The 17071-nt window shown below is 55.2% G+C and overlaps 2 protein-coding genes across 2 annotated transcripts; both read left to right on the forward strand.

Annotated features, from left to right (window-relative positions):
- Positions 1 to 7925: 7925 nt before the first annotated feature.
- LOC308268619 (peptidyl-prolyl cis-trans isomerase FKBP8-like) lies at positions 7926 to 13038 on the forward strand (the record flags this gene model as incomplete). Its single annotated transcript, XM_080703729.1, has 4 exons — positions 7926 to 8004; positions 9088 to 9105; positions 11624 to 11676; positions 12415 to 13038. 4 exons carry the CDS (start codon positions 7926 to 7928, stop codon positions 13036 to 13038), a joined length of 774 nt encoding a protein of 257 aa, XP_080559855.1.
- A 1022-nt stretch (positions 13039 to 14060) lies between these two features.
- Positions 14061 to 16039, forward strand: LOC308268620 (leukocyte immunoglobulin-like receptor subfamily A member 6; the record flags this gene model as incomplete). The annotated part of the gene is given in 7 exon segments (XM_080703730.1): positions 14061 to 14094; positions 14420 to 14524; positions 14773 to 14922; positions 15178 to 15291; positions 15294 to 15473; positions 15710 to 15782; positions 15784 to 16039. Coding segments are annotated over 7 exon segments (912 nt in total).
- Positions 16040 to 17071: the final 1032 nt, after the last annotated feature.

Here is a 17071-nt window from a genome sequence, read left to right on the forward strand (position 1 = left end):
GAGCACTGATGTGCAGCTTACCTGGATCTCCCTCCTGGGGAGCAGAGAGACAGGTGCAGGGAGGCAGGATGGAAACTCGCTGCTTCTCCTGGCTCTGTGAGTGTGTGTGTCCTCTGCTGTGTGTGCTTCCTTTTTCTCTTCTCAGCAAGGATCCTGCCCTGCTCCCTGAGAACAGACTTCTGAGCCCTTAGGCCTTCACCCTGGCCCTGTTTCCTTGGGCAGGGCTCTCCTGATGGGGTGGGGCTGCCTTCTACTTGTTGCCAGCTCCTCACCCACAGCCCATGCTGTCTTCAGCATCAACATCTAGTCTCTGAGCCTCGGCTTCCTCATTTGGAGGCATAAGTCAGTGGTAGCTGAGCCATAGGGAGGCTCAGCCTCGGTTAATTTCCCAAACCCAGTAAATATGGTTTTGGAATGTGAGAGGCTCATGGTGTTGGACAAGGTGTGTGCCCACTGACGGTCCCTTCGGCCCAGCATGATGTTCCCTGCCTGTAATCCCAGCACTTGGGTGGCTGGACAGGAGATCACACGCCTGTGCCCACCCTCAGCATCTTAGTGAAGCATTCCTTCTAAATAAAAAAATAAACTGGGCGTGGTGGTGCTTACCTATATCCCAGTCCTTGGGAGGTTGAGTCAGGTGAATCCAGGTCAGCGTCAGTAACTTAGTAAGACCAAAATCTTCCTAAGACCCGGTTTCAAAATAAAAAATCAAAGGGCCTGAGGGTGTGGCTTGGTGGTAGAATGGCCCTGGGTTAAATCCCGCATATGAAAGACATAAAAAGATTCAAGCAGGCAGCAGGTTGAGTTAGAAATAGGGCCCTGAGTGACCATTCGGTCCTGCCTGGGATCACCTTGCAGGCACCCTCCCCAAGCCCAAGGGATGGGTCAGGGCCCCTCACCTGATTTCCCTCAGTCATGTCCCACCTGGGATGCTCTGGGAGCTCAGCTCATGGCAGCCTGTCTGGGGCTCTGAACAGTGTTAGTGTAAAGATCTGACTTCCTCACCTAAGTCCTGGAGCTCCAGCAGTCTCTGAGTAACGACCACACCTGGGGGCTATTCTAGTAGTAGCTGTAGCATCTGAACGTCCACCTGTGTCTGGAGGTCTCGGGGCCCATGGGGAACAGGGCTGGACCCATCCATTGGGTTTTCTCTGAGTCCTGGGCCCAGGAGAGCTGTGTTCTTCTCCCTTGATCAGAATGAACCTGTCATGTCTCTGCCTTGAGCCACACTAGAAGGTCAAATTCCCCTTGAGGCCACCACAGGGCTGGGCAGCGCTGAAAGGCTGGGTGAACACAGGCTCCAAGGACAGGAGGAGTCAGTTGTTAAATGGGCTCACCCCCCACATCAGCCCCAGGGCTGGCTGTGAGAGGGGGCACCTGAGGACAGACCCCCATCCTGAGGGTGGGGCTGGGACCCCTGAGTGTCCTTCTACCTGCCTCCACTAGCTCCAGGGGTCACTGCGCTCTGACCAGCCAGCAGGGCTGTAATAGTGACAGCGATATTGCCCTGCAGCGCTCTGTCATGGATGATGGAGAAGTCGGCTTTGTTCCTGGGCTCCAGTGCTGTCTCTTTGCATAATGCTGTTGGACTTTCTTCTTTGTTCAGACAGAATTTCTTGTTTCCTATTATCCCCGGACACCACATGGTCCCTGGCCTCCCCAAGGTGATCAAAGAGCCTGGCTCAGACCAGTGGGTGTGCTTGAAGAGGGTGCCTGCGAGGAGATCCCAGGCAGGATCCCATGACCTTCCCCCCTTACAGCCCAGCTCAGCCCTTGGCCCCTCCCTGTAGACCACCCTGAGCCCAGGCCAGTGTTCTCTGTCCTGAGACCTCAGGGGCTGGGCTGGGGCAGGATCCTAGGGGAAGAGTCAGCTATAGCTCCTGGGGACTCTGTCCCAGACTCAGCCCTGGAAGAGAGCCAGTGTGAGGGGTTTGCATCTGGTGCAGGGACTGATGGTTTTTTATCTACTTGAGTTACCTGATTCCTCAGATCCTTCCCACCCAGCCTTTCTCCCCTTCTGCTCCCCACACTGACCAAGGCAGAGGCGGACAGGGAGCGTAGACGCCATGCCGTCTACTCTGAGTGCTGCAGCTTCAAGTTAGAAGACTGCAGGCCCCATAGGACAGACAGAGTCTGGAAGTGGCCGGTGACAGCTGCTGTTGCCTTCTGGGTTCCAGAGCTGTGCAGTTAAAGATGGGGATGACTCCTCCCTGGCCTGGCTCTGCTTTCCCCAGAGAGGAGCTGAGGAGGCTCCTGGCCCCATGGAGACATCTCAGCCCAGCGGTGAGGTCCTCTGGGTTGCAAGCCTCTTCCTGTCTGGCTGAACACCACTCCACCAGGCAGGATCCTGGCTCCAGCCTGAGTGGCCAGACCACAACCCATGATACTTATCTTCTCTAGGCATCCAACATGGCAATTTGATGTCATTACAAATTTGATGTCAGTTCAAATAAGAGAAGATACAGGGCTGCTTGATTCTAGACTTAGGAATACATCACGGGCAAGGTGAGGTGGTACACACAGGTAATCCTAGTACTTGAGAGGCTGAGACAGGAGGATTTCAATTTTGGGGCAAAGCTCAGCAACTTTGCAAAAAAAAAAAAAACGCTATGTCTTGGGGTATAATTTGAAGGTATAATGTCCCTGGGTTTAATGACCAGTTCCACTAAATAATAACAACAACAACAATAATAATAATAATAATAAAATAGAGAGAATGGTCCAGAGAGAACACTTCACTTTACTCTGAGGTCTAGACCTCTTTCAGATCTTCAGTGGCTGATTTCCTAGGGCAGCAGGTCACAGCGGGAGCCTGTGGGAGCACAGAACCTCCCTTGTCAATCTCTGCCCCTATGACGTTGATCATCTCAGGTATTTTCTTACCGTAGCACAGCGCTGACCCACACAGTAGCTGCTCTAAATGGGCTCTTCTCCCTGTCCCCAGGTCCCCGCTCCCCTATTTCCGGGGTTGGTTCTGGAGATGTGAAGGACAGCTGGTCGCAGCTGCTCAGAGTACGTTGCTGCTGCGGGTCACACTCACCAGCGCTGTGTGGCTGAGTCTGAGGCTGAGCGTCTCTGTGGCCTGGAGTCTGGGGGTCCCTGGAGGAAAATGCCGCACTGCCTGACCCAGAGGTCCATGCTCTGCTCCATGTAGGAATCTTTTTCTCTCTGTGCATCCTTCCCTCAGCACGCTGAATTCCTAGTGATAATGGTAGGCCCCGAGCACAGTCCAGGGACGTGGGCTTTCAAGCTGCCCCCATAGCCCATCCCTGAGGGTTTAAGGTTGGTTCAGGGCTGACAGTCTTCCCAGCCTGTCTCCTATTGTGGATCCTTGGAGGTGGGCTACGGGGCAGTTCCAAGCCAGCCTTAGCTACTTAGTGAGGCTCTCAACAACTTAGTGAGACCCTGTTTCCAAATAAAATATAAATAGGTATGGGAGTATAGCATAGAAGTAGAAAAGCCCCTGGGTTCCACCCTCAGTACCACACACACACAAAATTTTATTTTGAAACAGGGTCTCACTAAGTTGCAGAGGGCCTAACTAAGTAGCTGAGGCTGGCTTGGAACTTGTGATCCTCCTGTCTCACCTCCCCAAGTACTGGGGTTATACTAATTCTTAGTTTCTTGGACTGCACGAATCAGGTGACCTCCAGAATGTCCCAGTCTTTCCTGGTCGCCCAGGTCAGGAACCGGCAGACTGGGTCATTAGCTGAGTGTCCTGAGGAGGCTCTTGTCCCTCCTGGGGTCTCCATCCTTGCAGCGTGGGGTCAGAGCCTGTCCTTACTGGCTCACTGGATGACAGGGTGGTGTCACCGGGCTGGGCTGGGGCTCCTCATCCTGGGAGGAGGTAGATGTGGTTGTCCCAGGACTAAGCCTGAAGTAGTCCAGCTGGGCGTAGGTCACCTGATGGGGGTCCTCAGAGGTAGCAGTCTGTAGTGAGGGGAGAGTGGGGACAGGCATGAGGTGCAGCTTGGGGAGGACAGGACTCACCTGGCTGTCCCTCTGCCTGTCCTCTCACACTGGTCTGTCCTTCATGTCCAGCAGTGGTGCTGAATCAGGAGCAGCAGGGGCCCTTCCAGACCTGCATCTGGAGCACTTCACCTGGGCCTAGTTCTGTCCCTGGGCCTGCGTATCCCAGGGGCTCTGCTGCAAGGGACATTGGGGGCCACTGCTCTGTGCCGCCCTCTGGCGGCCACTCTGTCTCACAGAGAGCCTTGCTAACCTCAGTCAGCTCAGGGTGCCAGCAGAGCTTCCAGGGACCTCGTGAGCACCCCCAGAGCACAGGCACAGGCAGGAGGCAGGCACCAGGCTGTGTGCCTGGTCCCCACCACCTGCTCCTTTTCTATTTGCTGCAGCCATGCAGGACCTTGCTGTGACCCTGGACGCATGGGTCCCCCCCACTCCCCAGCCAGGATGTGCAGCCCTGAGATACTTGCACAGCGTTCCCCTTTTTTTCATCCTGGCTCTGACACCCTGCTGTCACAAGAGCCCTGCTGAACGTTCAGTGTCCCCATGCCTGCTCCTGCCCACGGCCCTGTAGGACCTGGGTCTGAGATGGTCCCAGCACTCCCCTGACTGGGTTCCCGATGTGTCTCTTGCTGCTGTCTCTTGCAGTCTGTCTGTCAGGGTAGGATGTTTGTGAGGTCTCACTGTGCAGCTGCTGCTGTCCATCATCCAGGCAGAGCCCCCCACGCAGCGAACCCCACACAGGCGGCCTCGTCAGCTCTGATGGTGATGGAGTCATGAATGGGGACACAGGAAGGAGGGACAACTGTGCATTCCCCTCACAGGTGTGTACAGAAGCTCAGCAGGGTCAGATCAGAGGAAAGCAGGTCCTAGTCCTCAGGCAGCCCAGCCCCTCACAGGCAGGAAGACAGATTAACCTGAGAAACAGCTAAATTCATGTCATGGAGGAAATAAAGCCGCAGCCTGAGCCAGGTGGTAGATGAAACAGGTTACCTGGATGCTGCTGGCTGACTCTGTATAGACAGCAGCAGCACAGAGCCCTGGCGGATGGGAGGAGGCAGCCATGTGACCCCTGCGCAGCCCTAGCTGTGTCCCCTGAGGACTCAGCTGGTCAGGGAGGCACACCTGGGTCCCTGACATGGGGCCCTAAGCACAGCGGGGGACTCTCTGCAGGTGATGCCCCCAGGTCTCCCACTTCCTACTCACCCTCTGTCCTGCATTTTCCCAGATGCCACTGTCCAAGAGGAGGAGGATGACCAGCAGGAGGCCCTGATCACAAGCTTCAGTAGCCTGGCCTGTCCTTGGGCAGGAATGACATCATGAATGAGGAGGTAAGTGGGCGCCTGCTAAGTGCAGGGCTGGCACTGGGTCTTCTCCTTCCTCGCCTCCACCCCCCAAAATTGTGCAACGTGTCATTGCCACACCCTCCACTCAATATGAGAAGAGGAAACTGAGGCTCAGAGAGGTGATGCTCCTGCCCCAGGTACCCAGAAGAAAGCTGGCAAGATGGGGATGAACCCAGGGAGTCTGGCTTCAGCCTCCTTCATCCTCTAAAGCAGAGCCCTGAGCTGCAGGGAAAGATCCTCGGCTCCTCAAGGCCTCTGACCCCCGTGTCCCGGCCCCCTCATTTACAGTGTCATCAACACTGGGCAGAGAGGACAAGCCTGATGCAGAATCAGGTCCTGGAGGCTTCCCAGGGAGCCCTTCTCTCCCAGGAGGTCACTGCCAAGGTCAGCACTGAGAGCAACTTGCAGGTCTGGGCCAGGTCTCTACTTGACACTTGGAGAAGCTGAGGCCCAGAGGGAGGGGCTTGTCTAAGTCAGCATTTGTGGAGGAGGCTGCAACCACCCATCACTCAGCCCTGCCCTGATCCCCTCCCACCAGAGCCCCTCACTCACCACTAGGGCATGCTGACTCTGTGGGGGGGGGCCCTCAGGGTCTCCTGGGGTGGGGTGAGCAGTGAGGGCTGGTCTCCTTCCTCCTCAGGTCAGCCGGCTGCCGTTCCCCAGGTAGAGACCCAACATCTCCTGCTCCTGGACCCCCAACCTATGAAGCCCAGGCTCTGAGCCCCTGGGAAGCTGGGGTTCCCTCCCACATCTCTGCCTGAATGCCAGGCCTGTGGACACAGCCCTGTGGGATTCAAACTGGTCTTACATGGTCTGTGCCTATCTTCAGGCAGCCTGGGACACAGGAGATCCTGGACAGAGACCCCTGAACCTGACCAATCGGTGGAATGGAACCTGGGGGTAGGTTTGGAGTGCAAAGGGTCCCAGCAATGAGGACCAGAGGAGGCTGAGGGGCTGGCCAGCCTCTGGGCACCCTGTGTCTGTTCACTCTCCTGCCTCCATCCTGGGGTGTCCTTAGCACCTCCTATGGCCGCTTGTCCCCTTCATGAATCCAATCATAGGCTGGAGGGCAGGTACCTGGGAGGGTCCTGTTGGAATCTTGCCCTATCAGGAAGAATCCAGCTCTGGCTCAGCCTCCCCAGGGCTCCCTCACATCATCTATCCCAGCAGAGCTATCTTGGGGTAGGGACAGAGTGACACCCTGGGCCTAGACAAGACAGGTCAGGAGCCCCTCACCTGAGCACATGAGGTCCAGGGGGTCACTAGGCCATGACAATGGGTGAGTAGGCCAGCTTCTAGAACCATGGCACCTGTAAGTCCCCCTAAGGGCTGAGGTCACAGCCCCCATGGAGAATTCTGCCTGGTGCTGCTGAGCTTTGAACTCTAATCTCACACGCAGGAGGGATGGGCCGCCTCCTCCCTAGACAGAAGGAAAGTGTCCATCGGGCTTCGTGACTGGCACAGCAGGATCACGTTCTCTCCTGGGGACACTGTGGGGCCTGGCTGCACCTAGAGGGAGGCTGTGGCAGGGAGCTGTCCTAGGGAGAAGGAGGAGGGTGAGGGCCCCACCTGCTCAGGCCCTGTCTCTGAGCACCCTTGATGTCTCTGTCTGTCCCTCTTGTCTCTGACTCTGTCCCCTGTCACTCTGTCTCTCCCTTACTAAGACCCTTTCACCCTGGCCTTCCCCTCCTGGGGCTCCCCCAGCAGGGCCTGTGCAGAATCTTCATCCCTGGCTGCACCCACCAGGCTCCTTGCCTGAGATCAGAATGTCTAGGGGCTCATTGGGGGCTGACCACTTGGAGGAGAGGCCGTGTCCACCATAGCATCTGTACCGGCCCCCATGGGAGCCTTTCATAGGGCCTAGAGGGAAGTTGGCCTGCGAGAGCCCAGCCTGGGGCTGCCGGTCAGGGACCTGGGGGAGGTCACATCCCCCCTCCTTAGAGCGAATCTGTCGTAGCTGAGGTTAGGGTGACACTGCAGGGTGCAATTCTCTCCAGGGGCCAGGACAGGGCCCTGCAGGGTCAGTAGAGAGCGCTCCCTGGACACCCCTGGAGGGCATAGGAGCCAGGGCTGAGGGCTGCTTCCTCCAACCCTTGCCCCTTCCCTGCTGCCTGCAGGTCTCTGTCTCTCACACCTGGGTCTGGCTCAGAGCCCCAGGCTTCCCATCCTTTCTCTCACCTGGGGCTGTCCTGGGGAGAAGCTGCCCACACTCTGCTTGGTGCAGGATTGTGTGAGACAAAGACGGGGTTTCCTCACCTGAGATCAGGAGCTCCAGGAAGTCACTGTTGTATGACCACACTTGGGGAGTTCCTCTATAAAAGCTGTAGCCTCTGAACATCCAAATGTGGCCGGGCCCACGGGGCCCACAGTGAACGGGGCCTGGCCCGTTGGTTTGTCGCTGTGAGCCCTGGGTCTGCTCCTTGGGATGAGCCTGAGCCACGGAGCTGCTTGCTGACCTCCAAGAGCTGGATGTTTCACTTGGAGTTATGTTCACGAGCTTTCTATCACTGTGAAAAGTACCTAAGATAAATTCACTTGAAGGAGGAAAAGTTTTTGGCCCAGAGTTTCAGGAGCTGCAGTGTATGGTAATTTGGTCCACTTTCTTCTGGGCCCATGTTGAGGCAGCCCGCCCTGGCCACCCAGGTGGAGAAGCCAAGTACTCACCTCACAGCCCACGGGAAGAGAAAGAGAGGTGAGCCAGTGTCCTGGGTTCTTTCAAGGCTTGCCACGGGGACCTCCCTTCCTTCCACTAGGCCTTGCCTCCTATGTTCCACCACCTTCCCCCAGGGCCACAGACTGATGGCCAAGCCCTTGGCACATGCAGGGGTCCTGGTGTTTATCTTGGTCTCCAGCAAAACCCCCAGTTTCACGCAGTTTGACTTGCTGCACCCATTCTTTTTTGTTTGTTTGTTTGTTTTGTTTTTAGTTCTGAGGATGGGACCCAGCAGCATTCTACCTTCGAGCCACACCCCCAGCCCTCTTTTTATTCATTATTTTGAAACAGGGTCTCACTGAGTTGCAAAGGGCCTAAGTGGCTGAGGCTGTCTGTGAACCTGGATCCTCCTGTCTCAGCCTCCCAAATGCTGGGATTATAAGCATGCACCAAAATGCTTGGCTTGCTGCCCTATATTTGAGGGCATGAGCCTGGGTCATGAGCAAGCGCCAGTGCCACTATTCATTGACCGCCCATGTTGAGCCAGTGCGTCTTGGTACATCACCTCATGTCCCAGTTTCTAGGACTCTTCCCGAGTCCCTAAACCCAACCAATCCCTCTTGCCATTTTCTAACATGTGCAAAAGATTCCAGAAGTGATAAAGTGCAAATGCAAATGAAAGAGCCGGTAGAGGGCAGCTGAGATCTAAGCCCAGGTCTGTCCCAGATTCCAGTGTGTCTCACCTGCTGCCCAGACACAAGAGGGCTTGTTTTGAGTGAACAGGAAACCCTGGTCCCCAGAGCTGAGCACACTCCCCAGCCCCGCCTTACCCCCAGGTGCACTTTCTGAGGACAGAGGGGGAGGTGACCTCTCTAGATTTTGGTTCAGTCTAGTGCAGGTGCCAGGACTGGATCCTACTCGGAAGCATCTTGTCGCTCCTGCCCAAGGATAATGGGGAGTGGGGAGGTGGGGGATCCAGGAGAGAGGAAGAGGGGATAGGAGCAGAACCTGTACTGAGCAGGTCCTCTGCACCAGGCCCCTTCTGGCTGGGAGGACTCTGGCCTCCATGAGCGCAACTCATCCTCAGGGTAGGGTGTGGGCCTCTTTGGCCCCACTTTCTAGTCCAGGAAATTGATCTTTGTGAGTTTAGTGATCAGAACTTTCAGAGTGTCTAGTGGAGCCCCGGGAGTCTGACCCCAACATTTCCTCTTCTAAGGATAATGTCTGGCCCAGACCAGGTTTCCTGCCGACTCCACAGGGACCTGGACTCTGGGGTGGGTCCCATGGACAGGGGCTGGACTTCTGTCCACTGTGACCATGTCCTCAGGGAGTCACAGCATGCTGAGCATGGGAAGAGGTGCTGGGTCTGGGATACACGGCAACCGCAGGTCCCATGAACTGTGGTCTCAGGAATAGGTGTGATGGTGCTGTAGAAGCATCCCTCTGGCGCTCAGGTGGAGGGCCCAAGTCTTTTGAATAGTTTGAATAGGATGAACATAAATGGGATAGGTGGTTCAGAGCCATGACCCTCCTTGGGGAGCGAGGGCCACAGCCAGACTGGCCGGGAAAGCTGGTGGTGACCACCTGGGAGAGAAGGGGTATCACCCTTAGTGGGGAGACGTGCATCTGCTGCCCCATCCCAGTGGCTTTTCCTCCTATACTCTTCCACGGTTTGTCCCCCAAACAGGGGTTCCCTGATGCTGAGGACTAACTGTTGTGGGGTCAGGATCAAACCTACCCCAGCCCAGGTTGACAGGTCTTCCTAGAACCATTTTATTTAGAGTGCTGATAAAAATTAAACTTGTTTCTGTTCATATTTATCTATATTCTGGTGCCTTGCTTGGTGTGGAAAAAGGGAACCACTATGCCACATATGGGGCTGGAGGTGAGGCAGAGAGGACACGATCTGGGAAGGAAAGGACTGTAGTTTAAGTCTAAGAATTCTTTGTGGTACTGGGGTTCCTGGAAGCCCCTCTACCTCCGGGCTACACTCCCAGACCTATTTTTCATATTTTTTATTTGGAAACAGGGTCTCTTAAGCCAGCGCAAGCGGCTGGCTTCCAACCTGCGCGATCCTCCTGTCTCTGCCTCCCAAGCGCGGGGATTACAAGCATGCGCCACCACGCCTGGTAAATCTAAGAATTCTTTGAACACCCTCCCCTTCACTCTAATGGCCGGTCCCCCACCCCAAGCCCAAATTCTTCAAAGGTCCAGTAAATCCCTGAGCAGGATAATTTCAGGGAATTGGTGCCTATATGTCTTGTTAGTTAACAGATTGTATGTTTAGGCTTATTTCAGAAGACACAATTCAAAGTCCAAGTGCCGTCCATCAACCAACAAACCTTAGCCTGACGATCCTGAGAAGAGCCAGAGCCCCGCGTTCTGCTCTGCACCCCACAGTCGAAGCAGTGGAGCTCGCCACCCCTCACGCGCTCAGCACCAGCCCGCCCCATCTGATCACCATTCTAAAACATTTTCTACAGAAGAGCCATGCTCCCCAGAGGATCTCTTCACCTCTGCAGTCTCTCCATCTCTCTGGAGATGGCCCCGTTCTCACTGTCTGTATCTCTATTCTTTGAAATTTAGAACCCATCCGCACAATGACATTTATCAGGAGTACCATATGGGTGGGAGACTAGGGTCAAACTGACCAGCTTCAAGCAATGTAAGACAAAGTATGAGATTCGTTTTGAACAATTCTGCACAAGAATGTGCTGCAGACTCTGCGAGGTCCCTGCTGCAAGACAGTCCCTCAGGTCCTGCATGCGGACAGCCCTTGAGCTCTGTGCAGTGGTCAGGCTTGAATCTGGGGGCGCACAGCCTGGTGACCTGCTCCTCACCCCGGCACTCGGGGCCGGTGGGGGAAACTGTCAGAGGAGACTGTGCTGCACTGCCCAACCCCTGACCAGCCCTTGTCCACACTGCGAACTTAATGTCTCTGTGTGCTGAGGAGGCAGAGCACCGTGCAGGGTGTGAACTGTGGCAATGGCCACCACATCCTGCTCGTACCGCCACTGCGCTGGGCTCCTACAGAAGAAGCAACGGGCCTTTGAAGAATTCAGGCTTGGGGTGGGGTACCGGCCATAAGAGTGAAGGAGAGCGTGTTCATGGAGTTTTTAGATTTAAAGCTATCGTCCTCTTTCCTTCCCAGATCGTGTCCTCTCTGCCTCACTCCCATCCCCATCTGTGGCACACTGGTCCCCTTTTCCACACTAAGCAAGGCACCGCAATATAAATAAATATGAACACAAACAAGTCCTGTTTTTATCAACACTCTAAATAAGTTTTCCTTCTTCAAGTGGATTTATCTCCAGTACTTTTTCACAGTGATAGAAAGCTCGTGAACATAACTCCAAGTGAAACGTCCAGCTCTTGGAGGTCAGGAAGCCGCCCCGAGGTCCAGGCTCATCCCAAGAGCAGAGCTCCACACAGCAGGCAGGAGGGTCTGGCCCGGGCGCCACCGAGCTCCTTGCTCTGATTTGGGAAGTGTGGTGACTTTTCCTTCATTCAGGGACAAGGGAACGCTTGCAACTCCCGGGGATCTCAGGGGAAATGCGGTTCTCTGCGCTGTGGGGAAGCCCTGCAGCCCTTCTCCTCAGATCCATAACAGGAGTGTGAAAGGCAGAACGTTAGCCTTGACCAGACTCTACACCCACAGTCGAGGGCTTCAGCGGCAGCTGGAACCCCTGCATCCGTGGACTGGACTCGAGGGTGTACCATCATCAACCAGGAGTTCAGCACTTTCCCTCAGTTCAGTCCAAGCTGAGGGGAAGTGCAACAGCATCTCATGCAGATCTTGAGAAAGCTCAATCAGGGGACCCGCAAAGGCGTAGGTCCCCCCATGAAATATGTCTAGCATTTCCTTCTTCAAAAAATTATTTTAGGATTATTTGGATCCATATAATTGGAATTTTATGTATAAGCATTATAACTAAAACTGATGGGCAGCGGCTTGTGAGAGACTCAGGCAGCAAAGATTTTTTTTCCCAAGGATAAAGTTTGGGCCAAAGATTAAGTTCAAACTGACCTTAGTTTAGGCCAATATATAAGATTAAGTTCAAGCTGGCCTTGTAATGAGACAAAGCACACTTTCTATGATTATTTAAATGTCTGGCACCCTGCCCTGAAGTCTGTAAAAAAAAAAAACTTTTCCTGTCCTTGAAGTTCATGTTTGCATGACTATAAAGATTGTAACAAATCCTGAACAGAAAGGAGTAAGAAAGAAGTAAGAAAGGAGTAAGAGAGAAGCTGGAGAAGCGTCCATCAGAATAAAGTTCAAGAAGCTGCCGTCTGGTCTCGTGTGTCAGTGTCTTCTCTCTTACGACCTCGACTCTCCTCTCACCAGCACATGAACGAACCTCGACTCTTGCTAGGACTGGACCCCGGCAGGAAAGGTGCACAGAGAGGAAAAGACCGCAGTGTGGAGCAGAGCACTTTCCTCCGGGACAGCTCAGCTCCACACTGGTCACGGTGCAGCTGCAAATGTCACTGGAGAATGGCACGCGGGTGCAGGAAGAGCCAGGGCTGGTGTTCACCCTGGGCGACTGCGACGTCATCCAGGCCCTGGACCTCAGCGTCCCCCTTATGGACGTGGGTGAGACGGCCATGGTCACCGCTGACTCCAAGTACTGCTATGGCCCCCAGGGCAGCAGGAGCCCGTACATACCCCCACATGCGGCCCTGTGCCTGGAGGTCACTCTGAAGACGGCTGTAGATGGGCTGGAGATGCTGACCAGGCAGGAGCGGGTGGCCCTGGCCAACCGGAAGCGGGAGTGTGGGAATGCCCACTACCAGCGGGCAGACTTTGTGCTGGCTGCCAAATCCTACGACTTGGCCATCAAGGCCATCACCTCGAGCGCCAAAGTGGACATGACCTTTGAGGAGGAGGAGCAGCTGCTGCAGCTGAAGGTGAAGTGTCTTAACAACCTGGCCGCCTCACAGCTGAGAGACAGCCTCAGCCTCAGCCACACAGCGCTGATGGGTGTGAAATCTGCTGCAATGACTCCCTCTGGGCAGCTGTGGCCGGTCGTCCTTACACCCCCAGAACTCAGAATAATGGGAATGGGGATCTGAGGATTTAGCTCAGCTGGTGTGTCGGTCAGCATTGTGGTATTGTAAGAAAGTACCTGAAAAACCAACTTTGAAAGAGGAGGGGCTGACAAGGGGATGTTTGCTGCCCTGGGAAGTCGGCCACTGAGTATTCACCTGAGGTCCATACCTCAGTGCAGGGATCAGTCTCCCTGGACCGTGAGATAAATTTTTTGTGTAAGGGGTGGGAATGAACCCAGGGACAGTCTACCTTGGAAAAATACACCCAGTCCTATTATTTATTTATTTATTTTATTTAGGTGGTACTGGGGTTCTTGGAAACCCTTCTACCTCTGGGCTATACTCCCAGACCTATTTTATATTTTTATTTGGAAACAGGGTCTCTTAAGCCAGCAAGGCTGGCTTCGAACCTACGCGATTCTCCTGTCTCCACCTCCCAAGCGTGGGGATTATAAGCGTGTGCCACCACGCCCGGCTCCATTCCTATATATATATTTTTAATTGTCTCCCTAATTTGCTGAGGGTTTTCCTAAGTTGCTGATGCTGGCCTTAAACCTGTGATACTGCTGTCTTAGTCTCCGAAGTACTGAGGTGCCACCACACCTAACCTGTGATGTATTTCTGTGTTTGCAACCAAAGTGCCCATTGACTTCTCAGATTTAAACCCATATAAGAATGGCATTAAATTCCCATCCTGATACCCTGAGAACACAAGTGTCAAGGGGTCAAGTCCAGCCCTTAGACTGGAGCCTGGCTCTTGCCCTTTCCCAGTGGAATTCAGGGGAGGCTAGAAGGGTGTTAGGACCTGGGGGACCCAGAACATCTCAGTTCTGAGCTGAGCTGTCTCCATGGGCCTGGCCCTCTGAACCCCGCCCTGGGCAAAGCCAAAGCAGAGCCGGGCCAGGGAGGGGCCGTCCCTATCTGCTGGGTGCACAGCTGTGGGATCCCGAAGGTGGCAGCAGCTCTCACCAGCCTCTTCCTGGCTCTGTCTGTTGTGGGGCCCTGTGATCTCCTCTCTTGAAGTTGCAGCCCTTGGACCAGGCAGCATGGCATCCACCCTCCCTGTCCTTCTCTGCCTCGGTCAGTGTGGGCATCCATATGTGTGTGAAATAGGATGATGGGCAGAACTTCAGGGATAAGGCAATACAAATGGAAAACAAAAAATAGATAAGCCCCCTCAACTGGGATGCAAACCTCTCACAGAAAGCTGTCTTCCAGGGCTGAGTCTAGGACACAGGCCCCGAGGAGCCACAGGTGAGTCCTTCCCTAGGATCTGACATCCTGCCTCATCCTCTACCCCCGAGGACTGAGAACAGTGGCCTGGGTCAGGGTTGTCTATGGGGTGGCAGGGGGGGCCTTGGGCTGAGCTGGGATCCGAGGGAGGTCCCCACCTCTGATCTTGCAGAGACCCTTCCTAAGCCCACCCTCTGGGCTGAACCAAGCTGGGTAATCACCTGGGGGAGGCCAGTGACCATCTGGTGTCAGGGAATATTAGGGGAACAGAAATATTGTCTGAATAGCGCCAGGCGTGGTGGTGCACGCTTGTAATTCCCGCGCTTGGGAGGCTGAGACAGGAGGATTGTGCAGGTTCGAAGCTAGCCGCACTGGCTTAAGAGACCCTGTTTCCAAATAAAAATAATATAAAATAGGTCTGGGAGTATAGCCCGGAGGTAGAAGGGCTTCCAGGAACTCCAGTACCACAAAAGAAAAGAAAAGAAAAGAAATGTTGTCTGAATAGAGAAGGAAGCCAAAGGCCAGTGTGCAAGCAGAGCCCACAGGAGCCCAGGAACAAGGCCAAGTTCTCCATTATGTTCATGACAGAGTTCCACGCAGGGCGAAATCACTGTTACCATCCCAGCCCCGCTGGCTGGTCAGAGTGTAGTGAGCCCCTGGAGCTGGTGATGACAGGTGGGAGGACACTCAGGGCCCATCCCAGGCTCTGCCCTCAGGAAGAGGTGTGCTCTGAGGGGTGTCCCTCCTAACAGCCAGCCCTGGGGGTAACCAAGGAGCTGTGAGCCCATTCTGCAAACTGCCTCTACCTCTCCTAGGAACCTACAGCAAACCCAGCCTGAAACCCAGGTGTGAGAGACAGACCTGCAGGCAGCAGGGGAGGGGCGGGGGTTGGAGGAAGCAGCCCTCATCCCTGGCTCCTCTGCCCTCCAGGGGTGTCCAGTGAGTCCTTCTTCCTGACCCCACAGGGCCCTGTCCTGACCCCTGGAGAGAACCACACCCTGCAGTGTCACTCTGACCTCAGCTATGACAGATTCACTCTGTCCAAGGAGGAAGGACTGACCTCCCCCAGTGCTCTGGCTGGCAGCCCCAGGCTGGGGTCTCGCAGGCTGACTTCCCTCTGGGCCCTGTGCATGGGTTCCATGGGGGCCGGTACAGATGCTATGGTGGACACAGCCTCTCCTCTGAGTGGTCGGCCCCCAGTGAGCCCCTGGACATCCTGATCTCAGGCGAGGATCCCAGAGGGTACAGCCATGGATTCAGATTCTGCACAGGCCCTGCTAGGGGGAGCCCCAGGAGGGGAAGGCCAGGGTGAAAGGGTCTTAGTAAGGGAGACACAGAGTGACAGGGGACAGAGTCAGAGACAAGAGGGACAGACAGAGACACCAAGGGTGCTCAGAGACAGGCCCTGGGGAGGTCTCAGCTGAGAACCTGGTGGGGCCCTCACCCTCCTCCTTCTCCCTAGGACAGCTCCCTGCCACAGCCTCCCTCTCGGTACAGCCAGGCCCCACAGTGATCCCAGGAGAGAATGTGACCCTTCTGCGCCAGTTGGAGCCCGATGGACACTTTCCTTCTGTTCAGGGAGGAGGCAGCCCATCCCCCCCTGCATGTGAGATTAGAGTCTAGAGTTCAGCAGCACCAGGCAGAATTCTCCATGGGAGCTGTGGCCTCAGCACTCGGGGGAACTTACAGGTTCTATGGTTCTAGAAGCTGGCCTCCTAACCAGTTGTCATGGCCAGTTCCCCCCCTGGACCTCATGTGCTCAGATGAGGGGCTCCTGACCTGTCTTGTCTAGGTCCAGGGGGTCACTCTGTCCCTAACCCCAAGATGGCTCTGCTGGGATAGATGGCGTGAGGGAGCCCTCAGAGAGGGAGCTCTCAGTGCTGACCTTGGTAGTGACCTCCTGGGAGAGAAGGGCTCCCTGGGAAGCCTCCAGGACCTGATTCTGTATCAGGCCTGTCCCCTCTGCTCAGTGTTGGTGACACTGTTAATGGGGGGTGGCGGGGCACAGGGGCCAGAGGCCTTGAGGGGCCGAGGATCTTTCCCTGAAGTTCAGGGCTCTGCTTTAGAGGATGAAGGAGGCTGAAGCCAAACTCCCTGGGTTCATCCCCATCTTGGCAGCTTCCTGCTGGGGACCTGGGGCAGGAGCATCACCTCTCTGAGCCTCAGCTTTCTCCTCTGTAAACAGGGTGGGTTGGGGTGGCAGCCATATTTTGCACAACTTTGGGGGTTAGAGGTGAGGAAGGAGAAAACCAAACCCAGGCCCTGCACTCAGCAGGCACCCATTTAACTGGCATGGCTCCTCATTCGTGATGTTGTTTCTGCCCAAGGACAGGCCAGGCTACTGAGGTTTGTGATCAGGGCCTCCATGGCCTTCCTCCTGCTGGTCATCCTCCTCCTCATGGACAGTGGCATCTGGGAAAGTGCAGGACAGAGGGTGAGTAGGAAGTGGGAGACCTGGGGGCATCACCTGCAGAGAGTCCACCGCTGTGCTTAGGGTCCCATGTCAAAGACCCAGGTGTGCCTCCCTGACCAGCTGAGTCCTCAGGGGACACAGCTAGGGCTGCAGAGGAGTGACATGGTTGATTCCTCCATCTGCCAGGGCTCCATGCTGCTGCTGCCTGGACAGAGTCTGCTGGTAGCATCTAGGTAACTTGTCTCATCTACCACCTGGCTCAGGCTGCGGCTTTATTTCCTCCATGATGTGAACTGTGCCATTTCCATGGTTAATCTGTCCTCCTGCCTGCAAGGGCGTGGGCTGCCTGAGGATGAGGACCTGCTTTCCTCTGATCTGACCCTGCTGAGCTTCTGTACACACCTGTGAGGG

The sequence above is a fragment of the Muscardinus avellanarius genome, assembly GCF_963383645.1.
Source record: "Muscardinus avellanarius genome assembly, chromosome: 10".
NCBI lineage: Eukaryota > Metazoa > Chordata > Mammalia > Rodentia > Gliridae > Muscardinus > Muscardinus avellanarius.